This window comes from Abramis brama (genome assembly GCF_963993115.1).
Source record: "Abramis brama genome assembly, chromosome: 6".
NCBI classification, from domain to species: Eukaryota; Metazoa; Chordata; class Actinopteri; order Cypriniformes; family Leuciscidae; genus Abramis; species Abramis brama.
In genome coordinates, this window is record NC_139968.1 from 40,190,493 (window position 1) to 40,211,027 (window position 20,535).

At 38.5% G+C, this 20,535-nt stretch overlaps 2 protein-coding genes across 2 annotated transcripts in view; both read right to left on the reverse strand.

The window, feature by feature from the left end:
* LOC311085191 (uncharacterized protein) overlaps positions 1-18,786 on the reverse strand; it is a gene marked incomplete at its 3' end in the record, with an annotated part of 62,040 nt that extends 43,254 nt beyond the window's left edge. Inside the window, exons 1-3 of the mRNA XM_084117625.1 lie at positions 18,653-18,786; positions 13,400-13,714; positions 13,160-13,204 (exon numbers count right to left, since the gene is read on the reverse strand). Coding sequence (XP_083973751.1) covers positions 13,160-13,204; positions 13,400-13,714; positions 18,653-18,710 — 418 coding nt within the window. The 5' untranslated portion in view covers positions 18,711-18,786. The remainder of the gene's footprint in view (positions 1-13,159; positions 13,205-13,399; positions 13,715-18,652) is intronic.
* Positions 1-20,535, reverse strand: part of LOC311084222 (uncharacterized protein) — a 316,630-nt gene that overhangs the window by 80,922 nt on the left and 215,173 nt on the right. The window lies entirely within an intron of this gene.

Consider the following 20,535-nt stretch of genomic DNA (forward strand, 5'->3'; position numbering starts at 1 on the left):
ATCCTCTCTAAGAAATTTAACCACCAATTTATCACATGGTACCAGAGCAGAAACAATTGAAGTCATAAAAACACATTTAAAACTCACCATCCAGACGCCACAAACACAAACAGAACAAAACTAATTTGAGAAACATTTTCTTCATCGATTCACTGAAAAGCCCACGGTAAATGTCTGAAACACTCAGAATTAGGGCTGTTTTCGACTAAGGATTTTCATAGTCGAATCTGATTCGTTAGATTTTGCCGTAGTCTACTGATAGTCGAACCTTTTTTTTTTTTTTTAGATAGCAGCTAGATTTTTTCCATTTCAAACAAAAGAGCTAAAAAAAACTAAAAGAAAAACATGGTGTGTAAGAAATACCTTTTATTCATTTAAAGCCAGATGAACAAAACATATCACACATATATCATAACATTTCATAAACATGAGGAGCAATATGAGAGAGAAATTTGGTGATCGTTGTTTAGGTACATTAAACCACGTAAAGCTTTTTCACGCCCATGAGAACCGTGTGGAGTCAACTCACAGCCGCTCCACTGCCCTGCTGAAAATGTGAAGCAGAAACGCTTAATATCAGATAACGTCCATAATAATTGGACTCTGGGTTCGATTTTTTGACCATTTTCAGTGGTTATGAGGAGCAATATGAGAGGGAAATTTGGTAATCATTGTTTAGGTACATTAAACCACGTAAAGCTTTTTTCACGTTAGGACTTAGCCTATATATAAAGCCCATGAGAACCGTGTGGAGTCAACCCACAGCCGCTCCGCAGCCCTGCTGAAAATGTGAAGCAGATTTTTGAATACATTTTTATTTATTTACATTAGTAAGCTACAGGACATCGTCTTTCAAAACATGACCTGCGCGAAAGCGGAAAATATTTTTTTTGTACCCAGCCCTTCTGAAAATGCGAATGCGTCTCTGTCCCCAGCACATTTCAAACCAAACTGACGCCCATGTATTCGACTATGAGGTTCATAGTCGAATCAGACCTCTCCGAATCGAATCGTCGAATCCTCGACTATTAGAAGTCAGCCCTACTCAGAATGATCTGAAAGACTGAACCAAGATATTTATCTGGTTGTGTGTGAATCCTCCCGCCACCCCCCCATTCCATTGACAGTTTTGCAGCATCCCTCCACCACCCCTTCTCCACGCTTCTAGTCCTAAACACTTACATACGGGGGGAGTACTCTGGGTTCGGGCCGAACTCCGAGCTCGGAGCCCTCCCTCCGGGCAGCACGCCAAATACGCATTAAACTTTACCCCTTCAAATTATATGTAAGTGTGAACTCGTGAAATATTAGATATCTGTGTCTTGTCATGGTTGCACCGGATTCTGCACTCATTCTCAGTGCAAGCACTAGATTTGCCTGACTTGGCGATCTGAGAATATTTCTGAGTTTACTATGATGAAGTGTCTTATCTGAGTGTCTTTCTGTGGAATAAAATGTGTCCAGAAAGCCAGACCGATTAACATGAACACTGTGGGGGTTTTCGCTTCAAGCATGGACCACCGATTGGCTGAGATGGAATCATGGGAAGATATTCTGTTCTCCATCAATCATGGCCACATTATTGAGATGTATGAGGTGGGATTTGTCCAGTACTGCCATTTAGTACCCAGGGAAGACCAATCTCTCATGGATTTGTTCTGGATTGGATTTTTTACACCTTTTACAACTGATACCACCAGGAAATCCAACCCTCTCCCTGAGGCAATATCTAGACTGGGTGTTATGGATTTATGGCTCTCCCGTTACGGTTGGCGAAGTCAGTGAGATGAAGAATAATGATGCAGCTAAGCAGCAATTCTCCGGTAGCCAATCCCTTCCTATGCATCAGTCCTCGTTGTCCAGCACCAAACCGGTAACAACCATCAGAGCCAAGCCACCATCTTGTCAGGACAAGCCCAGTTTGGAGAGATCGGCTCCAGTGAGTATTAGGCTTGCTTCTAAATTGGGGGATTTTCCCATCATGTCCATCCGAAGGGCTAGGAGATCAAGATCTAAGTCGGTCCATTTCAAATAAGGAGTCCCTCAGTTTCATGCCAGTCCACGAGTCTGCTTCAGTCCATGAATCTTTTCCAGTCCAAAATGATGTTCCTGTCAAGGCCCGCTCCAGCCTCTGTTCTCCGTCAAATACCGGCTCAATCCACAGAGCTCAGACAAGAATCCACTCAGACCCCTTTGTTACAAGTCCGCTCCGGCCCTGGAGCTCAGTCCAGAATCTTTCACAGACGCCACTCTGAGCACCACACTATCCCCAGCTCAAAAGAGGAGGCTGAGGAGGACGAACTGGTTCTCCCCCGAGTGTCCTGCGGGGATATTCAGTCCAGTGTCAGCTCTGAGCTGATCAGCCAAGGGTCATTGCTTCTGTCGTCTGCTCTATCTGTGATGGCTACTGCCATTTATGTCAAGTCAAGTCAAGTCAACTTTATTTATATAGCGCTTTTCACAATACAGATTGCATCAAAGCAGCTTCACAGTATTAGATAAAATAGTACATCAGTGTTTGTTTCTAGTGTAAAACATCCACGTTTGTTAATGCTGATCAATAGTATTGTTGATTGATTAATTAAATTAAATTAAGTATCCCCAACTGAGCAAGCCAAAGGCAACAGTGGCAAGGAACCGAAAAAACTCCATCAGGTGACCTAATGGAGAAAAAAAAACCTTGGGAGAACCCAGGCTCAGTCGGGGGCCAGTTCTCCTCTGGCGTTTATGAAGTAGAGACCGGATTTAACTGTATGATTAAAAATATTATATAAATGCCTGGCTGAAGAGATGCGTCTTTAGTCTAGTTTTAAACTGGGAGAGCGAGTCTGAGCAACGAACAGTATCAGGAAGGCTATTCCAGAGTTTTGGAGCTAAATGTGAAAATGATCTCCCTCCTTTGGTTGATCTGGATATCCTAGGTATGACCAAAAGCCTTGAATTTAGTGATCTTAAAGAGCGCGATGGATTATAGGGCGATAGAAGATCCGTTAAATAGACTGGAGCTAGGCCGTTTAGGGCTTTATAAGTCAGTAGCAATACCTTGTAGTTAATACGGAACTTTATAGGTAACCAATGTAGTGATGATAAAATTGGTGTTATATGGTCAAATTTTCTTGATCTAGTAAGAACTCTAGCGGCGGCATTTTGGACTAACTGTAGCTTGTTTATTGAGGATGCAGGACAACCAGCTAATAAAGCATTACAGTAATCTAGTCTCGAGGTCATGAACACATGAACTAACTTTTCTGCATCAGAAACAGATAGCATATTACGTAGCTTAGCAATGTTTCCAAGGTGGAAAAAGGCTGTTTTTGTAACATATGAAATATGATTTTCAAAAGACAGGTTACAATCTAATATAACACCCAGGTCTTTTACTGTAGAGGATAAAGTAACAGGACACCCTACTATGTTAAAGTTGTATTGTAAGAGGTTTTGTGGGCGGTTTTTTGAACCGATAAGTATTACCTCTGTCTTGTCTGGATTTAATAAAAGAAAATTGTGCGTCATCCAATCTTTTATATCTTTAACACACTCTGTCAATTTGGATAATTTAGCGTTTTCATCCGGCCGTGATGAAATATAGATTTGAGTGTCATCAGCATAACAATGGAAACTAATTCCATGTTTCCTTATAATATTTCCAAGTGGCAGCATATATATTGAGAATAATAGAGGGCCTAACACAGATCCTTGCGGCACTCCATAGTTTACTGGAGTTATGATCGATTTTTCTCCATTTAAATAGACAAAATGGTAGCGGTCAGATAAGTATGATCTGAACCAGCTTAATGCTTGTCCTTGAACACCAGTATAATTTTGTAGTCGATCTAAGAGTATTGTGTGATCTATAGTATCGAACGCAGCACTAAGATCAAGTAAAACTAATATTGAGATACAGCCTTGGTCAGAAGCTAAGAGTAAATCATTTGTGATTTTAACGAGCGCAGTTTCAGTGCTATGATGCGGTCTGAATCCAGACTGAAACTTTTCATAGATGTCATTTTCTTGTAAAGAAATAAAAGGAAGATTTGAAATGGGTCTATAATTTGCTAGGTTATTTGGGTCTAATTGTGGTTTCTTAATGAGTGGTTTTATAACTGCCAGTTTAAAAGTTCTTGGAACATGACCTAAAGATAAAGATGAGTTAATAATATTGAGGAGAGGCTCTTCCACTATAGGTAGCACTTCTTTCAGTAGTTTAGTTGGTATAGGATCTAATAAACATGTTGTTGTTTTAGAGGAAGTGATACGTTTATTTAACTCTTTTTGTTCTATAGTTGTAAAGTACTGTAATTGTTCTTGCGGGGTAATCGAGGCTGAATTATAAGGCGCGATTGAGGATTGAACGTTTACAATTGTGGTTCGGATGTTTTCTATTTTTTCAGTGAAAAAATTCATGAAATCATTACTACTAAACTGTAACGGAATATTTTGTTCAGGTGACGCTTGTTTATTTGTTAGTCTAGCCACGGTGTTAAATAAAAACCTAGGATTGTTTTGGTTGTTTTCTATTAGTTTGCGGAGATGCTCAGCCCTGGCTACTTTTAGGGCCTTTTTATAACGTGACGTACTGTCTTTCCAAGCGATTCTAAAAACCTCTAAATTAGTTTGTTTCCATTTACGCTCTAAATTACGGGTTTCTCTCTTTAGAACACGCGTAGTATTGTTGTACCATGGTGCTTTAATTTTCTCTCTGACCTTTTTTAGTCTCATAGGTGCAACAATATCCAATTTCCCAGAGAGAATGGTGCTCATAGTGCTGGTTAGTTCCTCTAGTTCATCTGTTTGTTTAGGTTCAGACAGCAGCCGAGACAGATCCGATAAGCAATTTGAAAAATTATCTATGGTGGATGGAAGGATTGTTCTGCCTAATCGATAACGCGGCGCAGCATGATATATTACAGGGGTACGTAATATGCAAGTTACCATGTAATGGTCAGTTACATCATCACTTTGTGGAATGATATCTATATCGGTTGGATCGGTTCCATGTGATATAATTAAATCGAGTGTATGATTAAAACGATGAGTTGGTCCGGAAACGTTTTGCTTAATCCCAAAGGAGTTTAATAAATCTATAAACGCAGCCCCTAACGCATCATTTGGATTATCTACGTGTATGTTAAAATCTCCAACAATTAATGCTTTATCGACATTGACCAATAGGTCCGAGAGAAAATCTGCAAATTCTTTTAGGAAATCAGCGTAAGGCCCTGGCGGTCTATATACGGTAGCCAAGGCTAAAGATAATAGGGATGTTTTTCTAGCATCTAAGAGCGTAACATTTAGTACAAGTACTTCAAATGAAATAAACTTGTAACCCGTTTTCTGAGTAACACTAAGAAATTCTCTATAGATTGTTGCAATACCGCCGCCACGACCAATCAGACGGGGCTCATGTTTATAGGAGTATCCTGATGGAGTAGATTCATTTAGACCGAAATAATCATTTGGTTTAAGCCAGGTTTCAGTAAGGCAAAGTACATCGATGCTATTATCTGTGACTATTTCATTTACAATAACTGCCTTATGTGTGAGTGATCTAATGTTTAAAAGACCTAGCTTTAGAAATTGTTTTTGTTTACTAATAGAAACATTTTCTGTTTTAATAACAACTAAGTTTTTCCTAGATCCTGCAGTAGATTTATTATTTGATCGCACTAAACGAGGAATAGACACAATTTCTATGCAATGTTCTACACTAGTATTTATATCAGTTAATTTGGTGCAGCAGAGACTATGATTTGGACTTTTGGTTACTAGTCAAAAGGTATTTAACATTTTGGAGATGTTATCCGACAGAAGATCCGCTCCGAATCTGTTTGGGTGTAAGCCATCAGCACGGAAAAGCCTAGGACGCTCCCAAAACAGATTCCAATTATTTACAAAGAGCAGTTTCTGCTCATTGCACCATGACGTTAACCATTCATTTAGCGCGAATAATCTACTAAACTTGTCATGTCCTAGATGGTACGTGGGAAGTGGTCCTGACACAATGATCGTTATATCAGGCGATGTGCTGCGTACCGTATCGATCAGATTCCTGAAGTCTTTCTTCAGAACCTCCGTCTGGCGCAGCCTGATGTCGGCCCCTCCCGCGTGCAGGACCACAGTTCCGACGCGCTCGTTTTCGTTCAGAATCTCGGGAACGTGAGCAGCGATTTCAGAAACACGAGCACCAGGAAAGCAGTGACTGTGCACCTTATTTTTACCTAATATAGCGCGTACGTGTCGAACGATGGAATCACCGATGATCACAGCATCGCGTTCTGTTTCGCGAAGAGGGGAGAAGCGGTTTTGTGTGGATAACTCGAAAACCGGGAGAGTCGGAGAGGGTCTTGGTCTAGACCTGAGTCAGTGAGTATTATGGGATATGAGTCAGTGTTTCTTGCACTGAATGATTGTTTTGTATTTGTGAGGCCTATAATGGAGTCTCTGTGTCTTTTACTTTTGTTACAAAATTCTAAAACTCAAGACCAACAAGAGTGACTCTGGAAAACATGTTCAACAACACATAATATACTGCACAATGCCAAATATGATCAACAAGCCACAACAGAAGCAAAATTGTGTTAAAATGGCATTAATCATTGCATCTCATATTAAATAAAACTCTGATTTCCTCATGAAGTTGGTCTGAGCTCCACAAAACATCAAACACAGAAAACACTTTTACTTCAGACGAGAATCATGTCACACTGAAACTAATGCTGTTGCTGTTTGAGCTTCAGTGTTTTATAGAACCAACATTTAGAGAGACCAACAATGAACCTGTCATAGAAAGAACAGTTCAAATTGATTATAAATTAGGTAAAAATTATATATGGACTCTGCTTCATTCATGGGTTCATGAGAAATTTTGAATCATTTCTAAACAGTTATGGCGTGTAATGAACCCTCGTTTACTAAAATCACATGACTTTAGAAGTTTGATACATGCTCCAAATCACTGGTTCAAAACAAATGATTCACAAAGGTTTCAAAGCTTCACAAAGAGTGTTTAGAAAGCGCCCGTCACTACTGGAAGGATTACGTGATTGATTATGAGCGCTTAAAATGGCCGACTGCTTACATCTGCGTCTCGTCATCGTGGCCGTACAAAAATGATCAGACAAAACAATGCTGTCTACCCGTGTGCTTCATCGCACATGACCAGACCCCATCTAGAGGCCACTTCACTGCTTAAAGATTCTCCAAATAACTAAACCACACCCACTATAGACCTTATTCAGAGCAGCGCCATGGCAGGTATGGAAGCAATAGACTTACCGTGCTTTCCGGTGGGCATCCGCTGTAAAAAGCTGTATATGTCTGGAGTTTTTTGTCTACTGAAACTTCTTGAAAATATATTTTTGCAGTATTTCATTAGCAGAACATTCCAAAAACACATTAAATAACAGTACAACCCACTGAAGAGATGTCAAGAGTATGTCTGTCCCTCAGCCTCGCTTTCATTCCCATTAAAAATCAATGATGGCACTGATGTGAATAAGGTCTATATCGGCACATATGAATCAAGAGAGCGCAAGTCTGTGGTGTGATACGAGAGAAAGTCGCACCTAAACTAAATGTGTGGTCTGAAATACAGCGTTGCTATGGACAATGACTTTTATCAGAAAATATGTGAATGCAGCGATTGACCAATCAGAATAATATATTCCATAAATAAATGCTAATATCAGTGTTGTGGTACCTGCACATGTGTGACAGAGTGTGTTGATGTCCAGATGTGTGGTCTGGTTGCTGATGGGATTGTTCAGCACACAGCTGTAGGTGTTTTTATCCTGATATTCCACCTCCAGAGGTAGAGAGAGACTGATGCTGAGATCACACACACTGATGCTGGACAATACACTGATTCCTTTGTACCAGGAGAGAGTCACATGACTCACATTCAACACTGATGAACACACCAATGAACAAGATGATGATGAAGATGATGATGATGATGAACAGTCTCTGCTGATGACAGGAACAGGCAGACGAGCTGAAAAATAAACAGAAATATGATCAAATCTAATAAACCATCTTATATTCGGTTCAGTGTGTTAAGTAAGTTTTATATGGTCTGTCATCTCAAACTATAAAATGATTCAACAAAAAAAATATTTGAAGAATATTTGAAGGACAGGATAAATTATCTCTACTCACCATAGACAGAAACTCTGAATGATTTTGATGTCAATCGTCTTGTAAAAATCAGATAATAAAATACAGTCAAATCAAATCAAATCAAATCAAGTATATTTGTATAGCGCTTTTCACAATACAGATTGTATCAAAGCAGCTTCACAGTATTCAAATAAAATAATACAACAAAGTTTGTTTCTAGTGGAATTTATTGATTGATAGAATAAAATTAAATATCCCCAAAATATCCCCAACTGAGCAAGCCAAAGGCAACAGTGGCAAGGAACCGAAAAAACTCCATCAAGCGGCCTAATGGTGTCCTAAAACTCCATCAGGTGACCTAATGGAGAAAAAAAAAACCTTGGGAGAACCCAGGCTCAGTCGGGGGCCAGTTCTCCTCTGGCATTTATGAACTAGAGGCCGGATTGTAATTTGAAACTGTGAGATTAACAATATTATATGAATGCCTGGCTGAAAAGATGCGTCTTTAATCTAGTTTTAAACTGGGAGAGTGAGTCCGAGCAACGAACAGTATCAGGAAGGCTATTCCAGAGTTTTGGAGCCAAATGTGAAAATGCTCTCCCTCCTTTGGTTGATCTGGATATCCTAGGTATGACCAAAAGCCTTGAATTTATTGATCTTAAAGAGCGTGATGGATTATAGGGTGATAGAAGATCCGCTAAATAGACTGGAGCTAAGCCGTTTAGGGCTTTATAAGTCAGTAGCAATACCTTATAATTAATACGGAACTTTATAGGTAGCCAATGTAGTGATGATAAAATCGGTGTTATATGATCATATTTTCTTGATCTAGTAAGAACTCTAGCGGCTGCATTTTGGACTAACTGTAGCTTGTTTATTGAGGATGCAGGACAACCGGCTAATAAAGCATTACAGTAATCTAGTCTCGAGGTCATGAATGCATGAACTAACTTTTCTGCATCAGAAACTGATAGCATATTACGTAGCTTAGCAATGTTTCTAAGGTGGAAAAAGGCTGTTTTTGTAACATACGAAATATGATTTTCAAAAGACAGGTTACAATCGAGTATAACACCCAGGTCTTTTACTGTAGAGGATAAAGTAACAGGACATCCTACGATGTCAAAGTTGTATTGTGAGAGGTTCTGTGGGCGTTTTTTTGAACCGATAAGTATTACCTCTGTCTTGTCTGGATTTAATAATAGAAAATTACGCGTCATCCAATCTTTTATATCTTTAACACACTCTGTCAATTTGGATAATTTAGCGTTTTCATCCGGCCGTGATGAAATATATATTTGAGTGTCATCAGCATAACAATGGAAACTAATTCCATGTTTCCTTATAATATTTCCAAGTGGCAGCATATATATTGAGAATAACAGAGGGCCCAACACAGATCCCTGCGGCACTCCATAGTTTACTGGAATTATGATCGATTTTTCTCCATTTAAATAGACAAAATGGTAGCGGTCAGATAAGTATGATCTAAACCAGCTTAATGCTTGTCCTTGAACACCAGTATAATTTTGTAGTCGATCTAAGAGTATTGTATGATCTATAGTATCGAACGCAGCACTTAGATCGAGTAAAACTAGTATTGAGATGCAGCCTTGGTCAGAAGCTAAGAGTAAATCATTTGTGATTTTAACGAGCGCAGTTTCAGTGCTATGATGCGGCCTGAATCCTGACTGAAACTTTTCATAGATATCATTTTCTTGCAAGAAAGAGCCCAGTTGAGTGGACACAACTTTTTCTAGTATTTTAGACATAAAAGGTAGATTTGAAATGGGTCTATAATTTGCTAGATTATGCGGGTCTAATTGTGGTTTCTTAATGAGAGGTTTTATCACTGCCAGTTTAAATGTTCTTGGAACATGACCTAAAGATAAAGACGAGTTAATAATATTGAGGAGAGGCTCTTCCACTACAGGTAACACTTCCTTCAGTAGTTTAGTTGGTATAGGATCTAATAAACATGTTGTTGTTTTAAATGAAGTGATAAGTTTATTTAACTCTTTTTGTTCTATAGTTGTAAAGCACTGTAATTGTTCTTGCGGGGGGATAATTGAGGCTGAATTATAAGGTGCGATTGAGGATTGAACGTTTACAATTGTGGTTCTGATGTTTTCTATTTTCTCAGTGAAGAAGTTCATGAAATCATTACTACTAAACTGTAACGGGATATTTTGTTCGGGTGACGTCTGTTTATTTGTTAGTCTAGCCACGGTGTTAAATAAAAACCTAGGATTGTTTTGGTTGTTTTCTATTAGTTTGCGGAGATGCTCAGCCCTGGCCGCTTTTAGGGCCTTTTTATAACGTGACATACTGTCTTTCCACGTGATTCTAAAGACCTCTAAATTAGTTTGTTTCCATTTACGCTCTAAATTACGGGTTTCTCTCTTTAGAACATGCGTAGTATTATTGTACCATGGTGCTTTAATTTTCTCTGTGACCTTTTTTAATCTAACGGGTGCAACAACATCCAATGTTCTAGAGAGAATGGTGCTCATAGTGCTAGTTAGTTCTTCTAGTTCATCTGTTTGTTTGGGTTCAGGCAGCAGCTGAGACAGATCAGACAAGCAACTCGAGAAATTATCTATGGTGGATGGAAGGATTGTTCTGCCTGGTCGAAAACGCGGCGCCGCATGACATATTACAGCAGTACGTAATATGCAAGTTACCAAGTAATGGTCAGTGACATCATCACTTTGTGGAATGATATCTATATCGGTTGGATCGGTTCCATATGATATAATTAAATCGAGTGTGTGATTAAGACGATGAGTTGGTCCGGTGACGTTTTGTTTGACCCCAAAGGAATTTAATAAATCTATAAACGCAGCCCCTAACGCATCATTTGGATTATCTACGTGTATGTCAAAATCTCCAACAATTAATGCTTTATCTACATTGTCCAATAGATCGGAGAGAAAATCTGCAAACTCTTTTAGGAAATCAGCGTAAGGCCCAGGCGGTCTATATACGGTAGCCAAGGCTAGAGATAATATGGATTTTTTTCTAACATCTAAGAGCGTAACATTTAGTACAAGTATTTCAAACGAAATAAACTTATAACCCGTTTTCTGAGTAACATTGAGAATATCTCTATAGACCGCTGCAACACCGCCGCCACGACCAATCAGACGGGGTTCGTGCTTATAGGAGTATCCTGATGGAGTAGACTCATTTAGACCGAAATAATCATTAGGTTTAAGCCAAGTTTCAGTAAGGCAAAGTACATCGAAGCTATTATCCGTGACTATTTCATTTACAATAACTGCCTTAGGTGTGAGTGATCTAATGTTTAGAAGACCTAGCTTTAGAAATTGTTTTTGGTTACTAATAGCAACATTTTCTGGTTTAATAACAATTAGATTTTTTCTAGATCCTGCAGTAGATTTATTATTTGATCGCACTAAACGAGGAATAGACACAGTTTCTATGCAATGTTCTACACTATTTATATCAGTTAATTTGGTGCAGCAGAGACTATGATTTGAACTTTTGGTTACTAGTCAAAAGGTATTTAACATTTTGGAGATGTTATCTGACAGAAGATCCGATCCGAATCTGCTTGGGTGTAAGCCATCAGCACGGTAAAGCCTAGGACGCTCCCAAAACAGATTCCAATTATTTACAAAGAGCAGTTTCTGCTCATTGCACCATGACATTAACCATTCATTTAGCGCGAATAATCTACTAAACTTTTCATGACCTAGTCGGTACGTGGGAAGCGGTCCTGACACAATGATCGTTATATCAGGCGATGTGCTGCGTACCGTATCGATCAGATTCCTGAAGTCTTTCTTCAGAACCTCTGTCTGTCGCAGCCTGATGTCGGCCCCTCCCGCGTGCAGGACCACAGTTCCGACGCGCTCGTTCAGAATCTCGGGAACGTGAGCAGCGATTTCAGAAACACGAGCACCAGGAAAGCAGTGACTATGCACCTTACTTTTATTTAACGTAGCTTGTACGTGTCGAACGATGGAATCACCGATGATCACAGCATCGCGTTCTGTTTCGCGAAGAGGGGAGAAGCGGTTTTGTGTGGATATCTCGAAAACCGGGAGGGTCGGAGAGAGTTTTCTTGGTCTAGACCTGACTCGCGTCTTCCGCTGCGGAAATATCCAGGCTTCGTGGTGGCATGTTGGAGCCGGCGTAAACGAGACCATAGCTGATCGCGGCCTCGACGCTCGTGACCGATGCTGAGTAACGCACGGAGTAGACGAGGTCGGAGTCAGCGGGTTAGTAACGTTGATCACTGATTTGTGTGCATCGGCGCGTGATGTTTCAAGAGCTAACCGCCGGTCTATCAGCTCGGCTTTTCTCACTAAAAGGTTGTGGATCTGTTTCTCAACAGCTTCCAGCTCAGACTGCAACGCGTGTAGCTCAAATGTGTCCTCACCTGCACCAAAAGGTAGACTACTTACATCTGATATATTCGCCATTTTAACAGATGGACAGTAAGTTAAGTTAGCAACGACGCTACCAGTGATGCTATCAATATTAATACTAATTTATGACTGAAGTCTTGGATATAATCCGTCTTTTTAGTGGTACAGGTGTAGAGTAGACGCACGATAGGCGAAAAAATGTTTGTTTGTAAGTGAGTGTGGAGAAGACGCGTTCAGCCGTGATCTACAGGAGTAACCTATAAGAGTATCCGACGTTGGATCACTAATAGGCTTGAGACGCGTCTGCTCAACAGTCCGCGTTGTAACTATGAGGTGAGGAAAAATAGAAAATGTTCGTTGTAAGTGAGTTTAAAGAGAAATCAAGAATTATAAATCAATCGATGGAGCTCCAAAGACAACAACGCGTTCAGACGCGACGCATGCGCATTCGAAACAGTATGTCCAGTTGTGGTGTTTGTGATGGTCAGAGATCCAGTTTGATTGTCCAGCTTCAGTCTGTCTCTGAATCTCCCATCAAGAACATCATCATATACAGTGATTCTGTCGAACCGTTTATTGATTTCTGCTATGAAAGTGTTTTCATTTCCAAACCAGCACATCATCATCCTTCATTTCAGTAAGACCAGAGTTTAGAGTGACTGAATCTCCCTCCTTCACGGATATTTCAACTGTATCATCAAACAGACAGAAAAAAAAAAAAAAAAAAACAGAAACAGAAACAGGGTTTGTCACAAATGGTTTATTACATTAAATAGCTTAAATTTAAACTATCCTAAAATAACAAAAATAATCAAAATGGTGTATGAATTAATTTAAAATTTGTCATAAAAAACAGGTGTAAATGTTTTTTTTTTTTAACTCACCAATGAGATAGAGATAGAAATCAATCTTCATAAAGTCGATCAGTAGTTTATAAACTCCTTCATGTTCAGTTGTGGTGTTTGTGATGGTCAGAGATCCAGTTTGATTGTCCAGCTTCAGTCTGTCTCTGAATCTCCCATCAAGAACATCATCATATACAGTGATTATGTAGGGCCATTTTTTGATTTCTGCTATTAAATTGTTTTTAAACCTCCACTGAATCACACTAACATCCTCCATATCAGTAAGACCAGAGTTTAGAGTGATGGAATCTCCCTCCTTCACGGACACTGCCCTGTCTCCATCAACAAGCTCTCCTGAAGTACAAACACAGCAAGATTCTTCTGTTTAAATAATAAATTTTTAAATAACTTTATGATGGATTACTAATATAAACACTTTGAAATTTACATTTGAAATACATTTCCAAACTACAAAACCGATTAATAATTATATCTTTGAGATGATTTTGAATAAAACTCATTTACTGATGAAGTGGGTCTGATCCACACAACATCAAACACTGAAAACACTTTTACTTCAGACGAGAATCACGTCACACTGAAACTAATGCTGTTTGAGCTTCAGTGTTTTATAGATCCAACATTTAGAGAAACAAACAGTGAATCTGATGCAGAAACAACTAAAGTCATAACTAATTATTAAAACACATTTAAAACTTAACAACCAGATGCCAAAAATAATCAAGTAATTCAAAATACGTTTACAGCACCTTTCACAATAAATATTCCAGTGCAATGCTTCACTTGAAAAAGAGGTAAGAAGTAGCTAAATTAATATTAATATTTTAAATGTTAAACGACTGACGATAGTATAATAGTTTTTCAAATTGCTTACACACAATTTCTGAAACCATGGCTCAAGCTTTTTGGAAACTCACACAAAACTACAAAACACGCACCTAACATGCAAAACATCAGACAGCTCTTGCAAAATATACTCTTTCAAAAATTGTGTTTTTGCGTAGTAACTCTACACACAAACATCAAATGATTAGCCGCATACACACCAAACCACACACAGATGTGACAAATGTAAAACACTACTCTACTCTACTGTCTTTTGCTTATTCATGTGCAGTGAGTGTACAGGAGTTTGTCACATGTACATGTATGTATGCATTCTGATGAATGTTACAGTTATTGAACTAAACTGAGTCAACACTGAAGTGACTTGACCTGAATAATCACTCTATTGGCTTGTTAGAGCTGCTTTACAGGAGAATTTGTTTTGAATTTGTTTCTATTGTGAAGCTGCTGTGAAACAATCTATATTGTGCAGTGTTAATTTCGTCAACGAAAACTATGACGAAAAATGTTCGTTGACGAGTCGACGACCTTTTTTTTTCCTGACTAAGACAAGACGATGAGAGACGACACGTCATTAAACGATAACTGTGACTATATCAACACATGCAATATCGTTGACGAAAAAGACGAGACTGAAATGTGTTTAAACATTTTTTTTTAAACTTGTCTAAAATCACTTGTTTGTGTCAAATAAAGGAGACGACAACACATTGACTGTTTTTTACGAGCGTTCAGGTTTACGGTTGCCAGATTTTAATAATTTAAACCCCCAGTCAGTGCTTTTCTGTTAAAAGAACACGTTTTCTACCCGGTCTCGTGAACGAATCTGTGGCTTTGAACGAATCGTTAGATTCAATGGCCCGTTCATAAATATAGTAACTTGCTTCGTTACTGAATGAATGAATGACTCGATAACTCACTCATAAAGACAGTGACTTACCGCCACCTACTGGCGATTTTAATTTAATATTTAAAAGTATCACTCCGTTTTTACCATCATTGCATATTTATTGAACATTGTTTAATTTAAAGCATTATTAATTTTATAAAGTTACTTATAAATATAAAAATTAACTGGAAAAATCGATTAAAGGGGGCAAATATTGTCCCTTAACTAAACCCTAAACCAACTTTTTTTAGTTAATGATCTGTAAGAATGGGGCTTTATTAGTGCTGTTCATTGATTCAAGTAACTTTTTTGACATTTGGGTATAAAGTGTTTTAATTTTACAATATATGGTGTAAAAACGTCTGAGTGCTGCCCTCTTCAGGTTGAACGGTGGCTACTGCAGTTGAATTTTCCTATTGGATGTTGCGGTGGCAAGTGACGTAAGCGGTGGCAGGTGATGTAAGCAGGTTCCAGCTCACCACGCCCCTGGTACGAGCTCACCACGCCCCTGGTACGAGCTAGCGTAGATTTATCTGTATTGTACAGTGGGCAGGAGGGTACTAGGTGTAGTGTTGCTGTTTGCAACAGAACTGCTGGACTGCATAGCTTTCCAGCAGACTTGGAAATTAGGCACCAGTGTTTGCATGCACTTGGCCTGAAAGACCGTGAGTGTGAAACTTGCATTTTACGCGGGATTGCTTCTCCAACGCAATAGAGGTGGAAATGGGCTTCTCAATCTCCACACAGCACGCAGTGCCAAACGCTGCTACTCCTGCATGGACTCCACCACCGCAGCGGCGTCTTGATGTGAGTGATCATATATATTTTAATCACAATTTATGGTTAGGCTAAAGTTAATCCTCTGGGGTCGACAAACGTGTCGGCGCATTTTTCTGGATTTTTTCACATAGCGGCAAAATATGAAAATGCCTATAGAGAGCGCGCTATTGACATCAACTCGATAAAACTCATCAGATGCATGTATTTTACGTCGTCTTGCGACCCTATGAGCAAACTCTCCATTTTAGAGAGTCTGACAGCAGGTCTCAGGTGCACGCACAGGCTCTGACCAGGACCTTACTAGACTAAAACTATGAAAGACAAAATGACTAAAATGCGACTAAGACCAATAGGCCTAAGCATTTTCATCTGAAGATGAAGACTAAGACTAAATCAAAAATGGCTGCCAAAATTAACACTGATATTGATGTACATTCAATATATATATATATATATATATATATATATATATATATATATATATATATACAGTATATACTAGTGATGTAGTACTCGAGTCCGGTCTCGAGACCGATTTCTGCTTTCTCGGACTCGACTCGGACTTGTTCTTACAAAGACTCGGTCTTGACTCGGACTCGACCCTTCAAAGACTCGGTCTTGACTCGGACTCGGCATAGGCGGTCTCGTCCCATCACTAGTCCACTAGAATACATACCACTAGAAAATTGTAATTGACTGTTCGCAAAGACCCGCCCCCCTTAGTTACTGTCGCTATGTCCGACAAGCTACACCGTTCTCACGCCACACCATGTTCTCACGCAGTGAAAAATACATCGCGGAGCAGAGAGGAGACTGACAACACGCTGACAGACAGGACAGACCAGGTTACTTTTCGGTTACTTTTGATATTAAACATATTAAACAAAGTCTCGCCTTTCAAATTTGGTCATTTTTTAAAAGAAATTTAAACAATAAATACCGTTTTGTGGCTCTTAAATGTGTAGTGACAGATCGCTGTAGAGCATCAGTTAAAGCTGCTCGTGAACCGATCATCTCTTCCTTCTAGTTAATTTATAGCCTCAAATAAACATGAACAAACATAAGAAGGAATGTTGTTTTAACCACGGAAAGGCGTCAGTACACTCCGTGTTTCAAGTTCAAATCCTCCCATGTTAACCAACGGACTCGGTCTCGACTCGGACTCGACCCTTCAAAGACTCGGTCTTGACTCGGACTCGACTGAATTTGAAAACCAACGGACTCGGTCTCGACTCGGACTCGACCCTTCAAAGACTCGGTCTTGACTCGGACTCGGCATAGGCGGTCTCGTCCCCATCACTAGTATATACACACACACACACTGAATATACATACAAGCCAAGTCAAGGCGCTGTGTGTGTGTGTGTGTGTGTGTGTGAGTGAGTGTGTGAGTGTGTGTGTGTGTGTGTGTGTATATGTAGAATATACACAAACACACACACACATACTGTACATACATTCATAAATACGTATATGTAAATATATATACATGTTTTGCAAAAAGTTTGTTTTTCAATTTCAAACTGAGTGTAAAGCGTATGATGTGCTTGCAGTTTTGCAGACTTGGTCTGATGATTAGATACATGAGTGAATGCAAACAACAATAAAAAAGAGATTATAAACTACAGAAAACTACAAAAAAAAAGCCGTTTAGAATTGACATATAGGTTTATTTACTTGATTCATATTCATATGCACAGGAATGCATGCATATTATGAATGAATGTATTGAACATATGGTTATCTGGATGTCCTGTAAAAATATTATTTGCAAAAAGATTTGTTCCTCTTTTTCTTTTTTTTCTTTTTTTTTTTTTTACATTTTACAGATTATTTGAGGTAGGTGATATATATATATATATATATATATATATATAGAGAGAGAGAGAGAGAGAGAGAGAGAGAGAGAGAGAGAGAGAGAGAGAGAGAGAGAGATTTAAAATGTGAGATGGCTTCCTCATGTTTGTTTGCGCCGCAGTGTAAATTGTCTGAAGAGTTTGAATCTGACAGTTATGTGACATCACTGAACACTTCAAATCCCAAATGTGGGACCGCATCACTCAAAAGGTTTACTCACTGTAGACATAGAGGTCTGAAACCTCCTCTTGATCTCACTGTTGATCTGTAGTTTATAATATCCATCATGATCAGCTGTGGTGTTTGTGATGATCAGAGATCCAGTTTGATTGTCCAGCTTCAGTCTGTCTCTGAATCTCCCATCAAGAACATCATCATATACAGTGATTCTGTCGGCCCGTTTATTGATTTCAGCTATTACAGTGTTTTCATCTCCAAACCTCCACAGAATCAGATCATCATCCTTCATTTCAGTAAGAGAAGTGTTTAGAGAGACTGAATATCCATCCTTCACAAACACATCTTCACCAGACACTCCTGAAGAACAGAGTTTTTCACAGATTAAAGCTTTAAAATCACTTGATGTTGGTTTGATGAAGCTTCACTAAAATACTTTTAATCATGTAAATGTGAAGTGATTAATATTCTGCAGCAGTTCAAAGACAAAAGATGAGAAATGAAAATGAGAAATAGTTAAACAGTTTTATATAATCAATAACTGCATTAAACTTTAATCTCAAATAAGAGTGTTTTCTCTCAGCAAAATCACACATTATTTGTTTTTATATGATAATAACAGTGAAAACAATGAATGTTAAGAATTTCTGACTAATTTAACCAGTAATTTATCACATCAGAACAGAAACAACTGAAACCAGAAAAACACATTTAAAACTCACCATCCAGACGCCACAAACACAAACAGAGCAAAACTAATTTGAGGAACATTTTCTTCATCGGTTCACTGAAAAGCCCACGATAGTAACTCTTAATGTCTGAAACACTCAGATTGCTCTGAAAGACTGAACTGAGATATTTATCTAGTTGTGTGTGAATCCTCCCCCAACCTCTCACACAGTTTACACTCGCACGTCCATCCTCTTTTACATCACGAAAATCAACAAGCTTTTGCTGATCCTACATTTTCAAATTAATTCTGGCCCTGAATGAAAACTCAAAACCAGGAAAAGACAAAGTTCAGGCGATCAGCAAACAGCTTCTCTGAAGCAAGGCAAAACACACAAGCAGTGAACAAAGTTTAAGTCCAAACCAGTGTAAATCAAGCAGAAATAAACAGGCTTGATAATGTATCTCCATCCATACTAGCGTTTTCAAGAGTTTTCCAAAGGTCTGAACATGCTTAAATGTGTAAATCATAATACAAGCTTACTGAGACTATCTGGTACCAAGGTCACACTCAAAATCATCATTCCGTGTTTGGTTCAATACACAGATCAGGTTTTGCTGTTTACAGACGCTCCTTCTAGTGTTTTCTGCAAGATACTGGTGGGGGTTTCTTTCTCATTTGCTCCTCTAGTTCAACTGGCTTTAGTCTCTTTTCTAAATATTATTCAATATATTTACTTTAATGTAACATTGTCTATCACAGCATTTCTTGTCCACAATCTGTATGGTGTTCTGTAATTTCCTGATGATAGGCAAACGAGCTGGAAAACATGAGAATAAATTAGGATGAATGAAGATATTCAAGCAGACGAGGAAGAAACATCGAGAGCAACCAAGTTTCTGATATAGAAAGTAAAAAAAAAAAAATCCTGGGTTATTTTTTCAAGCCTACGCTGAGTTGAGTCTTTTTGGGTCATTTTTTGGGGGGTTGGATTTTTCAGTGTTTTTTTTGTGTGTGTGTGTGTGTGTGTGTGTGTGTGTGTTACCCAGCTCCTGGGTCAACTGTCACTGTGAGTTATTTATTGAGGGCTTTTTGCATCCTCTTCAGGAGAGAGCAGTTCTCAGTGACACTGAATTGGTGCATTTCAACGGTAAAATACAGGTTTGTGTACATTTTATTTTAAATATAAAATCGTTACTGTTCTGTAAATCATTTAATTTTATGCAAAGAATACAGAGATGCAACCTAAACAAGTGTTTCATCAGTCTTTTGCATCCTTGCATAAAATAAATGATTTCATTCTGAGAGATATTAAATATAAATACTTTGAATGATAAAATATCTCCTCCAGCTGTTTAGTGTTAGTTTATGGGCAGGTTATGGAGTCAGACACCGCATCTGAAGTTAGCGGTTCCTGCGTAATATAATATCATGCAAATGGCGTTAACAAGTTATCATGCAAACCAGTGGTTGTGTGGAGTATTTTACAAAAGTTTAGATGATTTAAGTTAATCTGTAAACACTAATTCATGTATGAAGAATAAAATAAGTTAGTATTCTAGAAAGAAAAAAAAATCAACCCATTATGCTGGGTAAAATTAACCCAACATGTGTTCTGTCCTAATATTTACTGGGATAAAAACAAGCCAAATTGGGTTGTTTTTAACCCTGTGTTTTTAGTGTAAAAGCTCTAAATGTAAAAAGTAGGCTTACTAGTCATTTTAAGAATAAAAAAAAATCCATATGATAATTAAGTTACTTCTTTAGATTATCTTTAAAGCTATAATAAATAAAACAGGTGAAACTGATTTTTAACTCACCAGAGAGTGAGACAAAATGAAGGCCTGATAAAAGTATTGGTCTGTAGTTCATAATCTCCAGCATGTTCAGTTCTGGTGTTTGTGATGGTCAGAGATCCAGTTTGATGATCCAGCT